Below are 20,791 nucleotides of genomic sequence, written 5' to 3' on the forward strand. Positions count from 1 at the left end.
TCTAAAACAGGATATGAGCTGTTAGTCAGTTTTGAAGGGTTAGTTTAGTGCTGTGCGTACAAGGTGGGTGTGGCTAATTAACTGCACACAGTGTGTGTTTAGTTACACACCCTCTACCTGTACCAGATATTCTGACCTGAGGATCTCTTCCAGTTTGAACCCAGGCAGCCAATCAGGAAGCAGGAAACAGGATGCTCGGGGTGACTGGGGAGGTGGGCGTGGTGGGGTGAGAACACTGTCACAGAGCTGTTAGTGTGAGTGTGTGTATTGGGTGTGTGTGTGTGTGTATGGATGAGGGGGTTGTGGGGGTGTCCGTATAGCTGGAGGGGTTTCCTGTAGGTCTTATTTATACTCAGGAAGTGAAGGAGGAGTTAAAAAGAGGTAAAAAGATGATAAAAAGAAGTGACCCCACCTTTGATATTAGAGCTGGGAGTTTAATCAGATTAATTAGATTAATCTAGATTAATTACATATTAATGCAGTTTACATTTTAAAATAAAATAATAGCGATTGTGCATCTACTTTTACATATAGAAGCTGCAGAGTGAATCTCAGACATACAGCTCTGGAAAAAATTGAGAGTTCGGTTTCTCTGATTTTGATATTTATAGGTTTATATTTGAGTAAAATGAACATTGTTGTTTTATTATAGTTAATAAACTATGGACAACATTTCTTTCAAATTCTAAATTAAAATATTGTCATTTAGAGAATTTATTTGCAGATAATGAGAGAAATGGCTGAAATAACAAAAAAGATGCAGAGCGTTCAGACCTCAAATAATGCAAGAAAAAAGTTCAGAAAAATTTGAACGATATTGTTTTAATATTTGGTGGAATAACCCTGGTTGGTTTTTTTATCACAGTTTTTTTTATGCATTTAGGCATCATGTTCTCCTCCTCCACCAGTCTTACACACTGCTTTTGGATAACTTTATGCTGCTTTACTCCTGGTGTAAAAATTCAAGCAGTTCAGTTTGGTGGTTTGATGGTTTGTGATCATCCATCTTCCTCTTGATTATATTCTAGAGATTTTCAATTTTGTAAAATCAAAGAAAATTATAAATTTCAAGTGATCTTTTTATTTTTTTATAGAGCTATATATAGGTGATATACTAATAGGTGATGGATAAATGTACTGTATGGGTAGATAGGGGTAGACAATTGAGTGTAAAGATGGATGTATAGATGAATTGATACATACTGTATAGATCAAAGGATGAATGCATAGAACTCTGAACACTGTTTTAACTGAACTGAAGTAAATGACTGTCTCTGTCGGGTCCGGGTGGGGGTGGTTGGGGGTCGTCAGTTTGTGGGGGGCTCCCTCGGGGTGTTTTGTTGAGATGGTTCTGAATGTTTATGGTTCTGAATTAAGTTCTGTGGTGCTTTTCTTCTCTTTTATTTGGTGAGCACCAGATATGCCTCAGGCCGGTCCTGACTTCCTCCCTGATCACTGTATGTCTGGGTTTTTAATGACAGCTCTTCCCTTCCTGGTTAAATTGAGCACGACGTCGTCAATAAGGAGATCCAGCCTGATGAACACAATCAATGCATCGCCTCAGAGTTTGATCGATCGATCAATTGATTGATTGGTTAATTAATTGATTAATTGGTTAATTACATGCTCTGATGGTGCTGTGTGTGTGGGATTATGAATCTAACCTTGTTCTTTTTTTCCTCCTCTATCTTCCCTCAGGGTGTGAACTCCACTGTTCAGTTCCTAAATGATAAAAATAATGATATCCCGCCCTTTATAATCATAATCATCTGTAAAAAAAAACACACACTATAATTAATCCACATCTCTCTCTCTCTCTCTGTTTCTCTGTGTTCCTCTGTGTCTCTCGCCCCTCCCCTGCCGCGCTGCAGTGTGGGGGTACGGTTTCCTGTGTGTAACAGTGATCTCGCTGTGCTCTCTGGTGGGCGCCAGCGTGGTGCCCTTCATGAGGAAAACCTTTTACAAGCGGCTGCTGCTCTACTTCATAGCTCTGGCCATCGGCACGCTCTATTCCAACGCCCTGTTCCAGCTCATCCCCGAGGTAGAGTCGCCGACGCCGCGGTTCTGCCGCTCTCAGCAGCCTGTAGCGGCTCCGGCTGAGGCTGCAGAACCCGAGCCGAGTTGAAGACGAGCTTTGTGGCGACTGGTTCAGACTCTGAGCGCTTAAAAACATCTTAAAACTTTGTCAAAGCTCTTTTTGGTTCTTTTTTTAATGCATTTTATTTAGATCAGAATTTAGAACCATATTGCAGGTAGTTCTGGCCGACTTTCACGATTAATTTGGATAAAATTCTAATTATTTACAGTAATTTTACATCTTTACATACAGACATTGTCATTTATTAAAAAATATCGCATTATTTCTTCTAAAGTATAATCCAGTGTTGTTTTGTTCTATAAACTATGGAAAACATTCCTCCCAAATTCCAAGTAATTTTTTTTGTTATTTAGAGCATTTATTTGCAGAAAATGAGAAATGGCTGAAATAACAAAAAAAAGATGCTGAACTTTCAGACCTCAAATAATGCAAAGAAGAAAAGTTCATATTCATAAAGTTTTAAGAGTTCAGAAATCAACATTTGATGGAATAACCCTGGTGGTTTTTAAACACAGTTTTTTTTTTCATGCATCTTGGCATCATGTTCTCCTCCACCAGTCTTACACACTGCTTTTGGATAACTTTATGCTGCTTTACTCCTGGTGCAAAAAAATCAAGCAGTTCAGTTTGGTGGTTTGATGGCTTGTGATCATCCATCTTCCTCTTGATTATATTCCAGAGGTTTTCAAATTGATAAAATCAAAGAAGCTCTTATTTTTATCCAGAGCTGAATATATAAATATATATCTTTGTCATCTGTAGTTTGATTTTTAGTTGGAGTAGGGAGAAAAAAAATCGATTAAAATCGTTAAAAAAAAGACATTTGTAGGCCATATCGCCCAGCACTAATTGCAGGATAGCAACTAGTTTAGCTTTGTGACATCCCGTCATCATCACCTACGCCCACACTGATTGGTTTGTGGAAGATGTTTCAACAAATTATGCCCTCCTAACAGAATCCGATGCAGCAGACTGAGTGTAACCAATCTACAGTTACAGTAGATACAGTAGATACAGATATAGATATATAATAGGTATATATATGTATGTGTGTATACCCATACTGCTGCCTGACTCCGTCCTTTTTCTTCTTCTATAGTTTAACGGGAGATGACCTTTTTTTTTTGGTAGGACCAAATAATGGATAAGGCACAACTTTCACACCTGCTATTTTGGTTTGAACCAGAGTGAAAATTTTGAAAGTCCAGATCCAACAAGATCAAACGACCTGAATTATGTAGAGATTTTGTAAGAATTGGTGGATTTGCCCTCGATGCAGTAAAGTAGAGATTTGGTTGAATTGATCACATGAATTAAAAAGTTTTTAAAGGTTTTTAAACGCTCAGACTCTAAACCAGGACTAACGATGTGTACCTTTTTTAAGTCTGGTGTTGTTTTTTAAGCTGGTGCTGCTGCAAACTCCGGGCTTTTCCCAAACAACAGCTCTCGACCCCCGTGCCCCGCCCCAAACTTCCCAAACTCCCAAAACTTCCTGAACTTCCTGAACTCTGAGGACTTCGGAAAACTTCCAAACGGTGATGCCTCAAATCCGAGTCCAATTATCCTGAATTCCAATCCTGGAAAATGTTGATTTGTCTCCAAATCCATAATTGGACTGGAATGCCTTCTTGATTGATGATTTTTTTTTCAATTAATTCAGATTATTTTTGATCTAATCTGTTCACACTAAATCTCTAAATCTGGAGTATTTCAAATTTTCAATTTCCAATCACTCCCATTCAGTCGGAGAAAGCAGTTCGGTGGTCGGTCCTGCCGGGAAAGCCCTGAGGTGTCTTGGAGTTCTGATGGTCCAATCCAGAATTCTCTCTGAACCCGTCCCTGCGGCCGCTTGTGGAGGTCTGGAGCTCTTTGGTAGCTTTTAAAGCGATACTTTGACCAAAACTCAGAATGTAAATCCAGTTTATTCCAAATGTAATGGATGATCCAGGTGAAGTTTGGAGCTTCTTTAGTTGTAGTACTGTAGCTGTGAGGCTAATGTGGCTAACTACTATTATTAAATGTTTAAATAAATTAATAATCAGTGGGAAAGTGCACCATTTTATGGTTTCTATTTATTAATAATCCGATTTAACTAAAATAGTGGATGTGCATGTGATGCTATAGCATTAGCATTAGCTACTTTAGAAACCAGACACACAACATTAGCCTGGAATGAGCCTAAACAAGCAGCACTAGCTGTTTATAAATAGGAAATATTGATATTTAAATATTCCAAAAATTAGAATATCATTAAAAAGTGACTTTTTATTTCAGTAATTCAGTTTAAATTGTGAAACTCATATATTATAAATATGTATTAAAGACACAAAGTGTCACAAAAACCCGAAAATCAGTGTCTCAGAAAATGTGAATTTTATATTATAAGACCAATTGGTACATTTGGTATGCAGAGTGGGCAGTGTGCCAAGTCCTGCTGGAAAATGAAATCCGCATCTCCATAAAAGTTGTTTTCAGCAGAGAGAAGCATGAAGTGCTTTTCAAAGATATTTAAATCTTTTGAGATGCAATTATATATTAAATACATATTTTATTTATATGTTATAAGTTGATGTATGTATTTATGCATATATATTATTGCACATGATGCGCTACCTACAAAGAGTTTGAATCTAGGAAATGTGTGTGTATATAGAGTATATAAAAAAATATATATATTTTAAAATATTAAATATATATTAAAAAAAACATTTTCTCTTAACAAGTGCATTAATTTATTTATTCATTTATTAAATGTAAGTCCACTTGTATGATTTGTTCTTTAATTGGCCATATAATATATTTATAATGTGTGTGCTTGGCAGATTTTGGAAATACAACACAAATCGTAGCTTAATTAAACATTTTATTACCAAAAACAGAGTTTTTTCTGTATTTTTTAGGACAGTTGGCAAACCTAAAGTACGTTTTTGAATATAAATGTTGTACAATATACTTTAAATATATTTTAGCCCTGTTACTCCAGTGTAAAACTAAAGACGCTCTAAATCTGACCGGGTTTTGAGGGAAGACTGAGGACTGATTGTGTAAAATTTCTAGTTTTGGTTGAACTATCTCTTTAACCGTTGAGTGTGGGACATTCCTGAGATGTCCACGTGCCATAAACCTGCCGTAAACCTGCTGGGTGGGTTCAGATCTGTACGAGGAGCCTCGGGGAACGGGTCAGCAGAGGATCTGTGATTGGCCGATCTGTTTGTCTGTGGTTTTGGTCTGTGGGTTCTAGTAGATTAACTCTAATACACACTCTCATATTCTGATAGAAATGTCTTTATGTAATACTTTTATATTTATTAAACTGGATTATTATACCCTTAAATATAATATACAGTTCATTTATACCATTATACCATATACACACACACTGTATTATAGACTAAATTACATGTAACACACGATCATGATCAGAAAAAAGCTTTATTATCACTGTAAATGTGCTTAATGATGTGCTACTGACCCGTTTTCTCTGTGTAGGCGTTTGGGTTTGACCCTTTGGAGGCGTACTATGTCTCTAAATCTGCGGTGGTTTTTGGAGGTTTCTACCTCTTCTTCTTTACTGAGAAAGTCCTCAAGATGATCCTCAAACCCAAAAACAAGGTAAGATCTATAAATATATAATATTTTATTATAGTTTCTCTGATTTTACCAAATTGAAAACCTCTGGAATATAATCAAGAGGAAGATGGATGATCACAAACCATCAAACCACCAAACTGAACTGCTTGAATTTTTACACCAGGAGTAAAGCAGCATAAAGTTATCCAAAAGCAGTGTGTAAGACTGGTGGAGGAGGAGAACATGATGCCAAGATGCATGAAATTAAAACTGTGATTTAAAGCCATCAGGTTCATTCCACCAAATATTGATTATTTCTGAACTCTTAAAACTTTATGAATGTGAACTTGTTTTCTTTGCATTATTTGAGGTCTGAAAGCTTTGTATCTTTTTTTGTTATTTCAGCCATTTCTCATTTTCTGTAAATAAATGCTCTAAATGAGAATATTTTTTCTTGGAATTTGGGAGAAATGTTGTCTGTAGTTTATAGAATAAAACAACAATGTTCATTTTACTCAAACATAAACCCCTAAATAGAAAAATCAGAGAAACTGATTCAGAAACTGAAGTGCTCTCTTAAATAAACTCAATAAATAGCTCTAGAAAACAATTGTGTTCATCTTCTCAATTAACAAAAAGTTGTTCACAAAAAAGGCAAGGCACATTGTGATGCTCATTGCCATCTTACACCCCACCAACAGTCTCTTTTCACACCTTCTGCCTGGTTTAAATAGCAGCAGATCTTCTGAATATATCTACACTGATGGGCTTGGTGTTCTGGAAATGAGGTGTGTTCAGGTACATTTCTGGAGTTTTGCTTGTTTATCTTGGTAACAGAAAATACAGGAGCTCCACTGACTGAATACAACCTAGACAGACGCCAACAGTCAGACATTAATTGCTATCTCGGCAACACAGCACATAAACAGAATAGTAAATAAAATAACATTGCTGTTCCCGTAAATGAGTAGCTCAGTTTCCTCTGCTGAGAAGCGTTTGTTGAACACGTCCAGGTAGCTGCACCGTTAAAATAGCAATCCACCAAAGTCTGAGCTCACCTGACTCTTAAAGAGAATGATGAGGAAGGGACGCTCTGATTGGTTTATTTCACCTTATGCCCAAAATTAACCACACCCATGATTAATTAGGAGAATTAGTACATGCCTTTTGCATGTTTTGAGCTGCACAAGGTGTACTTTTCCCATCGTTACGATAGCAAAGACACACTGACGCACCCTAAATCAATCTGCATGGAAGAAAATAAATTACATAAAGAAAAACATTGAATGAGAATCTCTCTCTCTCTCTCTCTCTCTCTCTCTCAGGGAGGTCATGGTCATAGTCACTTCCCGGCGGAGCAGTACAGTAACGGTGATGTGGAGGATGGAGTGATGGAGAAGCTGCAGAACGGAGAGGCGGGTGGAGGCGTGTCTTTACCGCGGGTGGATGGAGAGATCAGGGGCGTCGCGGAGGAAGACAAAATGCTGAGCACCCCGCAGCAGACGGTACAGGTGAGGATCCTGGATTTAAATAAGTAAATGATGCGTAACAGTAGACAAATATCTATTTTATTAAAGGCGAGGAGACGAAACAAAAAAGAGATGTGCGTCTGGACAGGATTAAAATTACCGGAGGACCACGATTACAGGAGTTCAGAGAAAAACAGTAGATAATTCAGCCTGTAATTTATTATCTCAGAGGACGTCTGAGAAAAAAAACACAAATATGATCGTTCTGGACTGGAATAACATCACAGAGGATAAAAACCCCCATAAAAGAGAGGGGCGCTGAGTGGTCCAGTGGTCTAAAGCACAGGTTCGAATCCCGCTCATGCAGCTTTGCCATGTTAATGTCTCTCTCTCACTCTCTCTCTCTCTGTCTCTCTCTCCTGCAGGACTCTCAGAGCGCTGGTGGTGGTGGTGGGGGTACTGGTGGGTGTTACTGGTTGAAGGGACGCTCGTACTCTGATATTGGGACCCTGGCGTGGATGATCACTCTGAGTGACGGGCTGCACAACTTTATCGACGGTCTCGCCATCGGAGCGTCCTTCACCGCCTCCGTCTTCCAGGGCATCAGCACCTCAGTCGCCATCCTGTGTGAGGAGTTCCCTCACGAACTGGGTGAGTCCCCCCCCCCACCCCGGACCCCCTTACTGTTACTCAGTCCCAGTCTCTTGTTCACCATCTCCCTCTCTCTCTCTCTCTCTCTCTCTCTCTCTAGCTCAGGGGTGTCCAAACTTTTTTTTGTTGGGGGCCAGAAAGAGAAATATATTTGAAGTCACGGGCCACAGACTCTGTAATAAAACAAATAATTAAAAATACCACTTTAAATAAAACTTTTTCCTGATTACTTTCATTTACACCATTTTACTTGACTTACTATCTTTATCTATATTTGACGGTGTTGTGTAAACTAAGATTTTTCTAATTGATGTTTTATTTCATGATGTCTCTTAATATTAAACTCCTTAATTACGGAAACTTTTAGACTCTTTTGCTGCGCACTCTCTCCGCTTTTAGACTCTTTGGCCCGTTTTTCTGAGCTACAACTGAGCACCCTCTCCACTTTTATACTCTTTTGTCCGCTTTTCAGCGCTACAACTGCGCACCCTCTCTGCTTTTAGACTCTTTGGCCCGTTTTTCTGCGCTACAACTGAGCATTCTCTCTGCTTTTAGACTCTTTGGCCCGTTTTTCTGTGCTACAACTGCACACTCTCTCTGCTTTTAGACTCTTTGGCCCGTTTTTCTGCGCTACAACTGCGCACTCTCTCTGCTTTTAGACTCTTTGGCCCGTTTTTCTGAGCTACAACTGAGCACCCTCTCCACTTTTATACTCTTTTGTCCGCTTTTCAGCGCTACAACTGCGCACCCTCTCTGCTTTTAGACTCTTTGGCCCGTTTTTCTGTGCTACAACTTCACACTCTCTCTGCTTTTAGATTCTTTGGCCCGTTTTTCTGTGCTACAACTGCACACTCTCTCTGCTTTTAGACTCTTTGGCCCGTTTTTCTGCGCTACAACTGCGCACTCTCTCTGCTTTTAGACTCTTTGGCCCGTTTTTCTGTGCTACAACTGCACACTCTCTCTGCTTTTAGACTCTTTGGCCCGTTTTTCTGCGCTACAACTGAGCACTCTCTCTGCTTTTAGACTCTTTGGCCCGTTTTTCTGTGCTACAACTGCACGCTCTCTCCGCTTTTAGACTCTTTGGCCCGTTTTTCTGTGCTACAACTGAGCACTCTCGCCACTTTTAGACTCTTTGCCCCGTTTCTGACACCTAGCGTTCAAACTTTGAATTTCACATTATAAAAACAGCGGGCCAACTTTCATTCTATTTCTTAAATAAAATTGCTCCACAAAAGGAAAAGGGCCGCAAGCTAGCTGAACGGCTAAAAACTCATAATAGTAATTTTCAGAAATTGTGGTCACAGTATAATTTCTATATAAGAAAAGCAGTGGCTTTCCAAATATGTTTTTTCCTTTTTGCCTTTTTGATATTTTGCTTTACTCCCTCTTAATAATATTTTTAAACAATGTTTTATTTTATTATCCATTTTAGCAATTTTAAAATCTTAAAAAAAACAATTAAACAGCATACATCTAAAAGAAAGGAAAATATAAAAGGAAAAGAAATAGTTATTACCCACTTAGCCATGACATTCTGATCATTTCAAAAAGTAGAGTGATGTATTTTAGTAAAAAAGTAAAGAAAGCCTGTGTATGTATCTGTGTATGTGTTTCAGGCAGTAGATTTCTTAGCATTACTGCTACTGATGCTGGATTTTACACCCAGAACGCGTTTAAAAGGCTTTAAAACTGGAGTTTAAACTCTTTAAGAATTGTGTCTGCAGTGCTGAAACCTTTGATGTTGTTCTGTTATGAGGAAATGAGAATTTCTTTAGTATAAAAATTCAGTATCATACATTTGTAAACTATTACTTTGCTCATTAATTTGAGTTCTTGCTTAGGAGCGCCCTCTAGTGGCCTGAGAAATGTGAAAATCCAGATTCATATTCGGAACAGTGGGATTGCTTCTTGCTCCTGTACAACTAGACAAGCCCACAGATATCATCACTGTTCAAGCTGAAAACATCCCTTTATCTGGTTCCAGCTGGGAACGATATTTTCAAGTTCCAGAAAAAACTGTTAGAAATAAGGTGCTACCTGTTCTACATTGAATAGAATATCTTTATTGGTCATTATACCAAATATAACAAAATTAAGGTACAGTCCTCTCCGGTGTCACAAACAATACATTTTGAAAAATTATGATTTAACTAAAATAAATAAAAAAAGAATCTAAAAATAGCATATAAAAGATTTACATAAAGAAGGAACAGCAAAAACAAACAAGATGCAAAACAGTGACAGATTGCCCACTGCACTTTTCAACTATTACATTTAAAGTTATCAGCAGAGGGAAGAAGCATGAAGTGCTGTAAGATTTTGTGGGAAAACAAAACTGCACTGACTTTAGACTTGATAATAAAACACAGTGGATCAACACCAGCAGATGACAGACATGACTCTCCAAACAAACCATCACTGATCATCAGTAAATTTTACATTTCATTTAAAGTAAATCAAGGGATCAGAGTCTGGAGGAAGAGTGGAGAGACACACAGTCCAAACTGCTCGAGGTCTAGTGTGAAGTTTCCACCAATCAGAGATGGTTTAATGGAGAGACATGTCTGTCATCTGCTGGTGTTGATCCACTGTGTTTTATTATCAAGTCTAAAGTCAGTGCAGTTTTGTTTTCCCACAAAATCTTACAGCACTTCATATCTTACAGCTTCCCTCTGCTACTGACAACTTTAATGAAGATGCAGATTTTATTTTCCAGCAGGACTTGGCTTCACACTGCCCACACTGCTCCAAAAGTATCAAGTGCTCTTATATAATGTTCTAATTTTCTAAAACACTGATTTTTGGGTTTTTTATTGTTTGTAAGCCAAAATAATCAACAATAAAAGAAATAAACTCTTAAAATAGATCAATCTGTATTTAATACATCTATATAATATATATAGAGTTTCACATTTTTAACTGAATTACTGAAATAAAGTAACTTTTCAAAGATATTAAATTTTTTTGAGATGGCGCTTTATTTTCTTTTTATTTCCATTATTCTGTATTTTGAGCATTCTCTCTGTTTATTTAGGAGCTCTCTTAAATCAGGCTGATATCTGAGTGCCTCTGTCTCCCTCTGCAGGCGACTTCGTGATCCTGCTGAACGCTGGGATGAGCATCCAGCAGGCCCTGTTCTTCAACTTCCTCTCAGCCTGCTGCTGCTACCTGGGAATGGCATTCGGAATTCTGGCCGGGAATCAGTTCTCCCCAAACTGGATCTTTGCCCTGGCCGGGGGGATGTTCCTCTACATCGCGCTGGCAGACATGGTGAGGGTTCGAATCAGGGTATCAGTGTGAGGTATAGAGTCACCTGGAATTCAGGCTTTCAGTTAACAGCTGTGCTGAACTCATCAAGAGTTAATTACTTGAATTTCTTGTCTCTTAATAAAGTGTTTGAGAGCATCAGTTAAAGTAAAGTAGTGAAGAGGTAGAGTTACAGGTATACAGTGAATAGTGAATATTTGAGTAATGTTCGAATCCAGATTATGAGAAGCAACAACTACTCAACTAATATAGAAAAAGGTCAGTCAATGTTCAGGCATGCCCAAGTGAAGTCCATCCAAAAAAAAAAAGAACATCAAAAAGGTTATAATGATGGAACTGGCACTAATCAGGACTGCCCCATGAAAGGAAGAGCAGGAGCACGCCTGCTGAACAGGATACGTTCATAATTATTATTTATTTATTTATTTATTTATTTATTTATTTTTAATTCTTTAAGGTTTCAGGTTAATATAGAAAAAGCACTATACTATATATTTTACTATATATTATGCTGCCTTCTATTGTGTGTTTTCTGTATTAACCTGAAACTTTAAAGGATAAAAAATAATAATACATTTTATATATATATGTATATTATACTATATATTATGCTATATATATATTTATAGTGTGAGCTTATCACAAATTCTTACCGATTTTTTCACATTTCTTATTTTTAGCAATTTTAAATGATTAAAAAAATCGAATTTTGGAACTGAGGTCAAGTATTTACATCAGGGAAGATTTATTTACTCAATAAAATTTAAATATTAATAATATACTCTATATTATCTGGGTCAGTGTGTGGGGAAAAAAAGCAAATTACATTTCCGAGGTGAAGGTTTACAGACATTTGGTTGGTTTTCTTCAAAAAAAAAAAAAAAGGAGGCAAAGTCTCGCCATAATTTAGAAATAAAAGGACATTCAATAAAAAAAAAAGATGTGATGGGATACGTTCATAATCATGTGTTCCTTCATAATCTAGATCAGGGGTGGGCAATTAATTTTCCCAAGGGGCCACATGAGAAATTGTCACAGTTTTAGAGGGCCAGACTAACACACTTAGCTCGATTCTGCTCAATACATATATATATATATATATAGTGTAGCTACACTATCAGCTACACAACTTTACACAAACAGAAAAGCTTTTCAAAACAGCAGCATCGTTTCATACAAAAAAATGCAATAAATGCATTTGTATGTTTGTTGTACATCAGTTCTTTTTTTGTGTTCAGTAAAAAAAATCGAGCCTGTTTTGGGCTTGAACAAGTTCATTAAAGTCAGGCTGAAAATCTGATGTGGAAATGTGGAGGACAGCACACAATTGTGATCAAAACTGTTGTGATTATAAACAACTGAAAATAGATTTTTTTTTATTCGGTATCCCGTTACTCCAAAATGATCACATATATTTTGAATACATGAGAAAGAAATCTTTAAGAATTTAGTGGTGTGATATAATAAGCCTTTGATTTTCCTGTTTTATAGGACTCCAAACTCTTGCTTAATTTTCAGTAATATTACTGGAAACATACGTTATGAATACAGTTATCATTGTTAACTGTTAATAAGACTTTTGTGCTATTATTTGATAAAGACTGTCTTATAGATTTGTAGGTAGTTGTATTTCTGGTGTGTATTGGTTGATAAGATCTGGTAAATTATGTTTATTTAGCTGTAAAACTTGTTTCTGTTCCATTTTCAGTCTCTGCAGTGCACGCAGCTACCATAATACACCATTTAGACGTACACCGGCTTTTGGTGCGGATAGCGCAAATTAGTTTTACTTTTCCCTTCTAATTTACCAACAATCTCACGCGTTACGCGTTAATGCCCAGGTCTGTCCTAGATGATCTCATTATCTTTAACCAGCTGATCACTCTTTAACTCATCCTGTATCTTCCTTCTATCTCTCTCTAGTTCCCGGAGATGAACGAGGTGAGCCGGGAGGAGGAAGAGGCCGGAGGGAGCGGCTCTTTCGTCACCTTCATCATCCAGAACGCTGGCCTGCTGACGGGATTCAGCATCATGCTGCTCCTGACCGTCTACTCAGGACAGATCCAGCTGGGATAGCGGCGGATCGGGACTAAACCCGGTTCCTGCTGGACTAAACTGAACATTTGAACCCCCCGGCCTGTAGGGGGCGCACCCAAAGAGTCGAGAGCGGCGGACTCGTGCGTCAGCTCTGAGTTAAAACTGAACTGTGCAGTTTTTGTTTTTGGAAAAAGACAAACTGGACCAGCTGGACTCGGTCTGGACCAAAACCTGGAACACAAACCGGCGATTCGAACCAGTCCAGGAGCAGAGTACTAACCCTGGACTGGACCTGACTGGAACCCAGTCTAAATGAGCCAGTTGACGTGCAGCAGACGGATCAAACTGACCTGGAATATGCATCTGCTTTATTTTACTTCCGTTGTTCTACCAAATCTTCCTTCGTTTGCTTTCTTTCTTCCTTTTTTTCCCCGTCTTTATTCCGTACAGTGGCCTTGCCTGTCTTGTCATCATAATTATCATTAATACAAAAGGATGTTGTTTGTGTACGTGGCGTTGTGTCTAAGCTTTTAAACTCATAAACTCATAAACTTATTTGATTTTTTCACACCTGTTACCCCAAACCTCCACTCGTTACGTCTCGTTAAGTCTCATTATGTCTCGTTACGTCTCATTCCATCTCATTCGGTCTCTCTGTGTCACATTATGTCTCATCTCATTCTATCTCATGTCTGGTTCAGTCTCATTATGTCTTACACGTCTCTTTATGTCTCATTACATCTCGTTACATCTCATTCTGTCTCGCCTTGTTACAGGATACACTGCGGTGCTACATTGGAGTCCATTGAAGATGTGGTCAAATATGTGTTTTGGTGAATTAAGGGTAGAGGATCTTAACTTAGTTTTACAACATAATGTTGTGGAACATTTATATAACTGTCGTATTAAAAGTAATTGCAGTCTGAGTTAGGTACTGCTGTCAACACTGATCATAAAGTAGAACAACAGTCTACAGCAGCCTATTCAATCTTTTTACAGCTGTTTACAGTTAGCATAGCTTTCTAGCTACATTTCAAACACAAAACACACATATATTGGAGTGTTGTGGCGCTCCATATACTGTAGTTTATAGCTACTCTGTGCAGGAAAAACAATCGGTGTATCATTTATTCTTTTGAATACAACATATCGTAATATTATGACTTTATTCTCATAATATTACGACTTTATTCTCATAATATTACAACTTTGTTCTCAAAGTGAACTGTTTCTATTTCGGCCTAAATAAAAATTACGACTTTATTCTCAAAGTAAACTGTTTTACTTCGGGCTAAATAAAAACAGTTCACTTCGCGAATAAAGACGTAATATTGTGAGGTTAAAGTCGTAATATTACAAGATTAAGGTCGTTAAATATTACTAGAGAAAAATGTAGTTCTAACTGCTTTGTAGTGCAAGGAGCATTTTACACTCATGGCCAGTTACAGGGCTGCTGTGATTATCATCAGTTATCTACATTTATAACCTGCTGCTTATTATAATGCCCTGTTGTTACAGTTAGAGATAATACAGTGTCCACATTTGGACGTGGTAACGTCGCAACCAGTTACCTAGCCATCGGCTCCCTGCCGCGAGACACCTCCCAAGTCGGGAGAGCTTGTGTTACTTCAGGGGTTTTCGCTTCATTTTAGTTTGGTTTTTGAGACCAAAGGAACATAAATGCAGTCAATTCCAGTCATGAATAAAGGAAATAATAAACCTTTTTACTGATGAAGGATGACGGTCTGTGTGTTACTGCTGTTATCATTTAAGGTGGAATGGAAATCCGAATAAGACGCTGATGAAAAATCTAAATCTTTTTATCTGTTTTTTTTGTGGGGTTTTTTCTTCCCAAATAAAAAACCAGAAAATACAGATTTTTCAATTTTGATTTTCAGTTCAATTTTAAATGAACGAACGATACACGGATTGGAAACTATCACCAGAAATCATTGCACCAGACTCGTGCAGCTATTTTCACTGGAGCTTTTTTTTAGTTTGGCGAATTCAACCACAGACGCAGCGCCCCTTTTTAATTGGACTGTATAAGGGTGTTGATCTGATTGTGTTTTGTGTAAAAATTTGTAATCTACGTTAGTATCTAGACAGTAAATCAGGTTAAATAGGCTGTTGAAATGTTGGGTTAGCATTGCTAGCTACTTTTTAGCTAGTGTCCACAGCAGTAGCTACTTCAGACTGCGTCTACTGTACTTCCAACTGACTGAATGTTCTAATATTCTACCTGGTTAAGGTGGATTCTGTTCCGTGTGTAATATTCTAATATTCCATTAACTCAGTAAATCTACTGTACTGTTAGTAATAGCTGCTGCTGTCCGCTAAAATACTTATACTAGCTAAACTCAAGCCGTAACTTATTAATATAGAGATACAGTATTTGTGACATTGCATCATCTGTGCAACATGCATATAAGCTAGTGCTTTAGCTTTAGCCTTTAGCTTTAGCCCCAAGCTAATGTCATACCTGTACAGGTGTTTGATTTTAGTGTGCATCTGTTTTGTTTTAATGCCCAAAACACAAATACAACAATCCAAAACTGAACTGAAACTCTATATTATACTCTAAACTAAAAAGTGCAAAACACTGTTCTTTATGAGTTATGCATTTTTATCATTTTTTTATTGTGTATAATTGGTGTTTTTTTTAAATACTGTACTTCAGAAAGAAAGCACAGGTTGACGTCTAGAAGACCAAATATCTGCCCTTTATTTTTTCCTTTTTAACTACTTTTAACAAGTTTTTATTCAGTTTTTTTGTGTGTTTTTTTTGTGATTTCTTTTAATGTCTGTCTTTCCAGTTGTTGTGAAGGGCGACTCCATCCAATTTCTCCAATCCCAAAATTCTCTGTATAAAATTCTCACTGTAAAAACTCACTGTAAATACAACTTGGATTTATTCATTTATTAATACAGTAATCTGTTTTATATGGAATTCTTGTGTTATATGGTAAAATTGTGGCAAAACTGCAGTATTTTCTTTGTGGACTATTTTTTTGCCGCACCACACCTTGCAGCATGATATATCCTTCCACTGTTTTAACTCTATGCAATTTTAACTGTTATGTTCAACTTCAGAAGAACATTGATAATATTCCTGGGTCAAATTTACACGTTTAAATATATTTAGCTCAATTTACATAAATATAATCAGTCAATCCATTTTTTTTTAAATAAAATTTCCACCCCATTGATTACAGATCAGTGTTCACCTATGATAAAAAAAGTCAATAATTCACAAACTAACAAACAAATATTATACATAAATAAGTAAACAGATTTTAAATTTTTTATATATATTTTTTATTATTTAATTAGGTTTTGGTTGCAAATTTGACGTCAAAAAATGTCAAATATGCCATATGTCAAATATTGGCAATGGTTGCAACCATTATATAAATTATAACTCATATATGTCATAATTAAGTGAAAGCTCACTGGTAAAATAACCTAAATATCAATCATTAAATTGTGCGCAAATGTTAAACAGGGGGTGGAGTTGCCCTTCATTATATATTATGGTATGTATCCTATACGTTCTTTTTTGGTTTGTTTGTTTCTGTATGTTTGATATATTTTTTGTGTTTTAATGTTTATTTAGTGTTTAAATGATAATTATTTTAACAGAAAACGCTTTATACTGCGTTTCGGTTTAGGGTCTAACGTTTAATTCATTTTATTGCATTGTTAAAAATTCAGGACACACTTCAACTATTATATTCAGTTTTTTATTGAGTGACTTTTCCCAGACAATAATTAAATTATTATTATTATTATTACAGTTATGATTGAATCCCATTTGTAAATAGTGCCTACTGCCATAGATTTTGGGCACAGTTCATGAAAATAATCCAAAATCAATATATAAAGTATGAAACACATGCTAATGTTAGGCCTGTCACAATAACCAATTACTAATAATCACTAATTCAGTTAAAATAAGTCGATTTAATTTATAAATTTTATTTATTTTAAAGTAGATTAATATAGTAAAGCAGCAAATTAAAACAGTGTCTGGTTAACAGAGCTAGGGTGATGCTAACAGCAGTGCTAATGGTGTGTTAGTGATGCTTATGGTGTATTGATGATGCTAGTTATGTATTAGCAATGCTAAATTTGTGTTAGCGATGTTCATGGTGTAGTAGCAATGCTAATGGTGTGGTAGCGGCGCTAGTGTTGTAGTAGCAATGCTAATGGTGTAGTAGCGATGCTAATGGTGTGGTAGCGGTGCTAGTGTTGTATTAGCAATGCTACTGCTGTGTTAGCAATACTCTCAATGCTGGGATGATACTTGGGGTGTATTAGCAATGCTAATGTTGTGGTAGCAATGTTAGTGGTATATTAGCAATGCTAATAGTGTGGTAGTGGTTATAGTGGAGTAGTAGCAATGCTTATGGTATGGTATCAATACTAATGGTGTGGTAGCATAGCTGGGTTGATGCTAGACGTGTGGTAGTGGTACTAGTGGTATATTAGCAATGCTAATTGTGTGATAGCGATGCTATCAATGCTGGGTTGATGCTAGACGTGTGGTAGTGATACTAGTGGTATATTAGCAATGCTATTTGTGTGATGTTTGATTTGTGTGGGTTGATGCTAATGATGTATTAGCGATGCTGGTGATGTAGCAATGCTAGTGATGTAGTGGCAATGCTAATGGTGTGGTAGCAATGCTATCAATGCTGGGTTGATGCTAGTGATGTAGAAGCAATGCTAGTGATGTAGTAGGAATGCTAATGATGTGGTAATGATGCTAATGTCTTAGTGATGCTAGTGTTGTATTAGCAATGCTAATGGTGTGGTAGCAACGCTAGTGATGTAGTAGGAATGCTAATGATGCGGTAATGATGCTAATGTCTTAGTGATGCTAGTGTTGTATAAGCAATGCTAATGGTGTGGTAGCAATGCTATCAATGCTGGGTTGATGCTAGTGGTGCGGTAGCAATGCTATTAATGCTGGGGTGATGCTAGAGGTGTGGTAGTGATACTAGAGGTGTATTAGCAATGCTGTTGGTGTGGTAGCAATGCTAGCAATGCAGGGGTGATGCTAACGGTATATTAGCATCAACCCTATTGATGTGGTAGCAATCCTAGTGGTGTATTAGCAATGCTATTAGCGAGTTAATGATGATACTAGCGGCATTGTAGTGATGCTAACTGCATATGGCAATGCTAACAATGATTCTAGCAGTGTGGTAGCGATGCTAATGGTTTGGTAGCAGTGCTAACTATAATTATTGAGGTTGTGTGTGTATATCGTTCAGTAAATTACTAAAATCGATATTGTGACAGGCCTATTTCTGGCTACAATTATATGCTATAAATATGCACAGTAAATATGCACATAAAAAAACAATCTAAATACCTTTCATAGGTGTAAAAATGATAAATATATTATAAAACAATAATTCTGGGCAGGTCATGTGACTGATAGAGAGCTAGTATTTGTCGGTAATGTTACAAATCACATTAACAGAGTATGTAACCTGTTACCATTCATAACATACTGTTCATTCCACTTCTTCCATCTGTCTGACTCTAGAATTTTTTTGTATGTTTGTCGTTTTTGATTTTGCTTTGTTTTAAAGCTGAAATGAAGGAGGGGGAGGGGCTCAGAAGCTTTAGTATGTTTGTTTGTTTGTTTGTTTATTTATTAGTTTGTTTGTTTGTAACATTAACACTGTATGGGTGATGATATCCGTGTTGAGTAACTGAAGCCAGTATGTATTTAATTAAGAATATGTAAGCCATGTTTTGCCATGCGTCTCCGCTGCAGTGTGATTGAACATGATTGATTATGATGCGTTATGATGTGTTATGATGTCATTTCCTGTCTGTGCTTGGCCCAGTGCTAAATCTGTGCAATATTGCGTGAGCCGCGGATGACCTTTCACCTTTTTAATTGAAGTTTTTGCTGAAACAGTAATCAAGACTGTGTTCAGAGACTCTCACTCGTGTGTGTGTGTGTGTGTGTGATCGTAATTATAATTATAGGCCTGATAGTTCAGCTGCTTCAGTACATACCATAATACTACAGATGAAACAGCAGTGTTACAGTGAAGACAGCTGTACTAATAAACTTAGTTGTGTACTGCCCTGTGCCATGATTATTGGCATCCTTTATGAAAAACATGAATACACTGCAAAAGTCACATTTAAAGTGAATCATATTTCAAACTTTAATGAAACATTGTTATTTGTTAAATTTTGTTAGATTATGTAAAAACTAAAATATAATTATATAAAATAATACAAATGTGTGTAATGTACCTTTCAGAAAAAGAAAAGAAAATCTTTTAATTGAAGATTTTATTCCAAGTTATGTCTATTGGTCCATTCATTAATATAAAGAACATCCAAATTAACCTGAAAAAAGTGGTGTCACATGTGCTTGTTTGAAAGCAGTGGGGAATACACCAGAAGTTAAAGAGGCATTGATCGTGTGAGTGATAGCCGGAATGATTGCAGGTGCGATAGTTTGCAGTAGGTCTGAAGGAATCGGGTCAAGCGGACACGTAGTAGGACGGCTACGCGTTAGGAGAGCCAGTGTCTCGTTCTCAGTGAGAGGAGTGAACGAGGAGAAAGCAACGCCTTCAGTGGAGGGACACCGGGCAGTAGAGCATGTAGTAGGACTGCTACATTGTGCATTAGTAAACTGGTTGCTGATAGCTGCCACTTTGCCAGTAAAGAATGAGGCAAGTGTTTCAGCCGTAAGGCATGTAGCCGGAGGAGGAGGAGGCGGAGGGTTCAGTAGTGATTTAAATGTAGCAAATAGTTTCCGGGAGTCTGTGAGAGAGCAGAATTTATTGTGATAAAATTCAGCTTTAGCAGTCGTGATGCTGGCTGAGAAGGAAGCCAGGAGCAGTTGGTAGTTTTTCAGGTCTGCATGATTTTGTTTTTGCCATTTTCTTTCGGCAGCTCGGAGTTTGGAGCGTAGTTCCCTGAGTGTGTCATTTTTAAGCCATGGCTGCGGTTTGCTTGAGCTAATGGCTCGAGATGTAAGAGGACAGAGGTCGTCCAAACAGGAGCTTAGTGTGGAGCAGAGAGTGTCAGTGGCATCATTTACATTGAGTGATGAATATGAGCCTGGCGGAGGCATATTGTCAGTCACCAGCGAGGAGTACTGGTCTGCTGAGAGATCTCGAAGATTTCGGCAGAAGGAGACCATAGTAGGAGTAGCTGTGGGTTTTTTTGAAATATGAACATTGAGTTGCATGAAGTAGTGATCGGAGAGGTGCAAAGGAGTGACAGTTAAAGACAGTTAAAGTGACAGGTCGGAGTCGGTGTCACAGTTACGAGTGAAGATCAGGTCGAGATGTTTGCCAGCTTTATGTGACTGCATGAGGGATAGGAAGTCTGTGAAGCTGGTACTGCCATGGTGGATGTTCATATCCCCTAGAATGAGCATGGGACAATCTTGCTCAGGCATAGAAGACAGTAGCATGTCGAGTTCGTGTGTGAACTCGCCCATTTGTCCAGGAGGACGGTAGATAACAATAACAGCAAGTTTTGCTGGAGTATTGACCAGCGTGGCATGATACTTGAACAAATTGTATGAGTTTGCAGGTAATAGTGGAGTATGTTTTAAGCCATTAGCGATTAATAGGCCCGTTCCACCTCCTCGTCCTGAGAGACGAGAAGTGTGGGTGAAGGAATAATTATTAGAAAGTGCCGCCGGAGTAGC

The 20,791-nt window shown here is 37.5% G+C and overlaps 2 protein-coding genes across 3 annotated transcripts in view; both read left to right on the forward strand.

The window, feature by feature from the left end:
* Positions 1 to 1,910, forward strand: part of galnt9 (polypeptide N-acetylgalactosaminyltransferase 9) — a 334,018-nt gene extending 332,108 nt beyond the window's left edge. Inside the window, exon 13 of the transcript XR_007428898.1 lies at positions 612 to 1,910. The gene's annotated coding sequence lies outside the window, so the exon portion shown is untranslated. The remainder of the gene's footprint in view (positions 1 to 611) is intronic.
* slc39a14 (solute carrier family 39 member 14) overlaps positions 1 to 16,535 on the forward strand; it is a 45,495-nt gene extending 28,960 nt beyond the window's left edge. The window contains exons 4-9 of one of the 2 annotated variants that reach the window (XM_049470597.1): positions 1,872 to 2,041; positions 5,588 to 5,710; positions 6,994 to 7,179; positions 7,563 to 7,788; positions 10,874 to 11,058; positions 12,979 to 16,535. In XM_049470597.1, the coding sequence (XP_049326554.1) occupies positions 1,872 to 2,041; positions 5,588 to 5,710; positions 6,994 to 7,179; positions 7,563 to 7,788; positions 10,874 to 11,058; positions 12,979 to 13,131 (1,043 nt within the window). In that variant the 3' untranslated portion in view covers positions 13,132 to 16,535. The remainder of the gene's footprint in view (positions 1 to 1,871; positions 2,042 to 5,587; positions 5,711 to 6,993; positions 7,180 to 7,562; positions 7,789 to 10,873; positions 11,059 to 12,978) is intronic. The other variant, XM_049470598.1, reaches the window with a different exon arrangement.
* Positions 16,536 to 20,791: the final 4,256 nt, after the last annotated feature.

The sequence above is a fragment of the Astyanax mexicanus genome, chromosome 22 (assembly GCF_023375975.1).
Source record: "Astyanax mexicanus isolate ESR-SI-001 chromosome 22, AstMex3_surface, whole genome shotgun sequence".
NCBI classification, from domain to species: Eukaryota; Metazoa; Chordata; class Actinopteri; order Characiformes; family Acestrorhamphidae; genus Astyanax; species Astyanax mexicanus.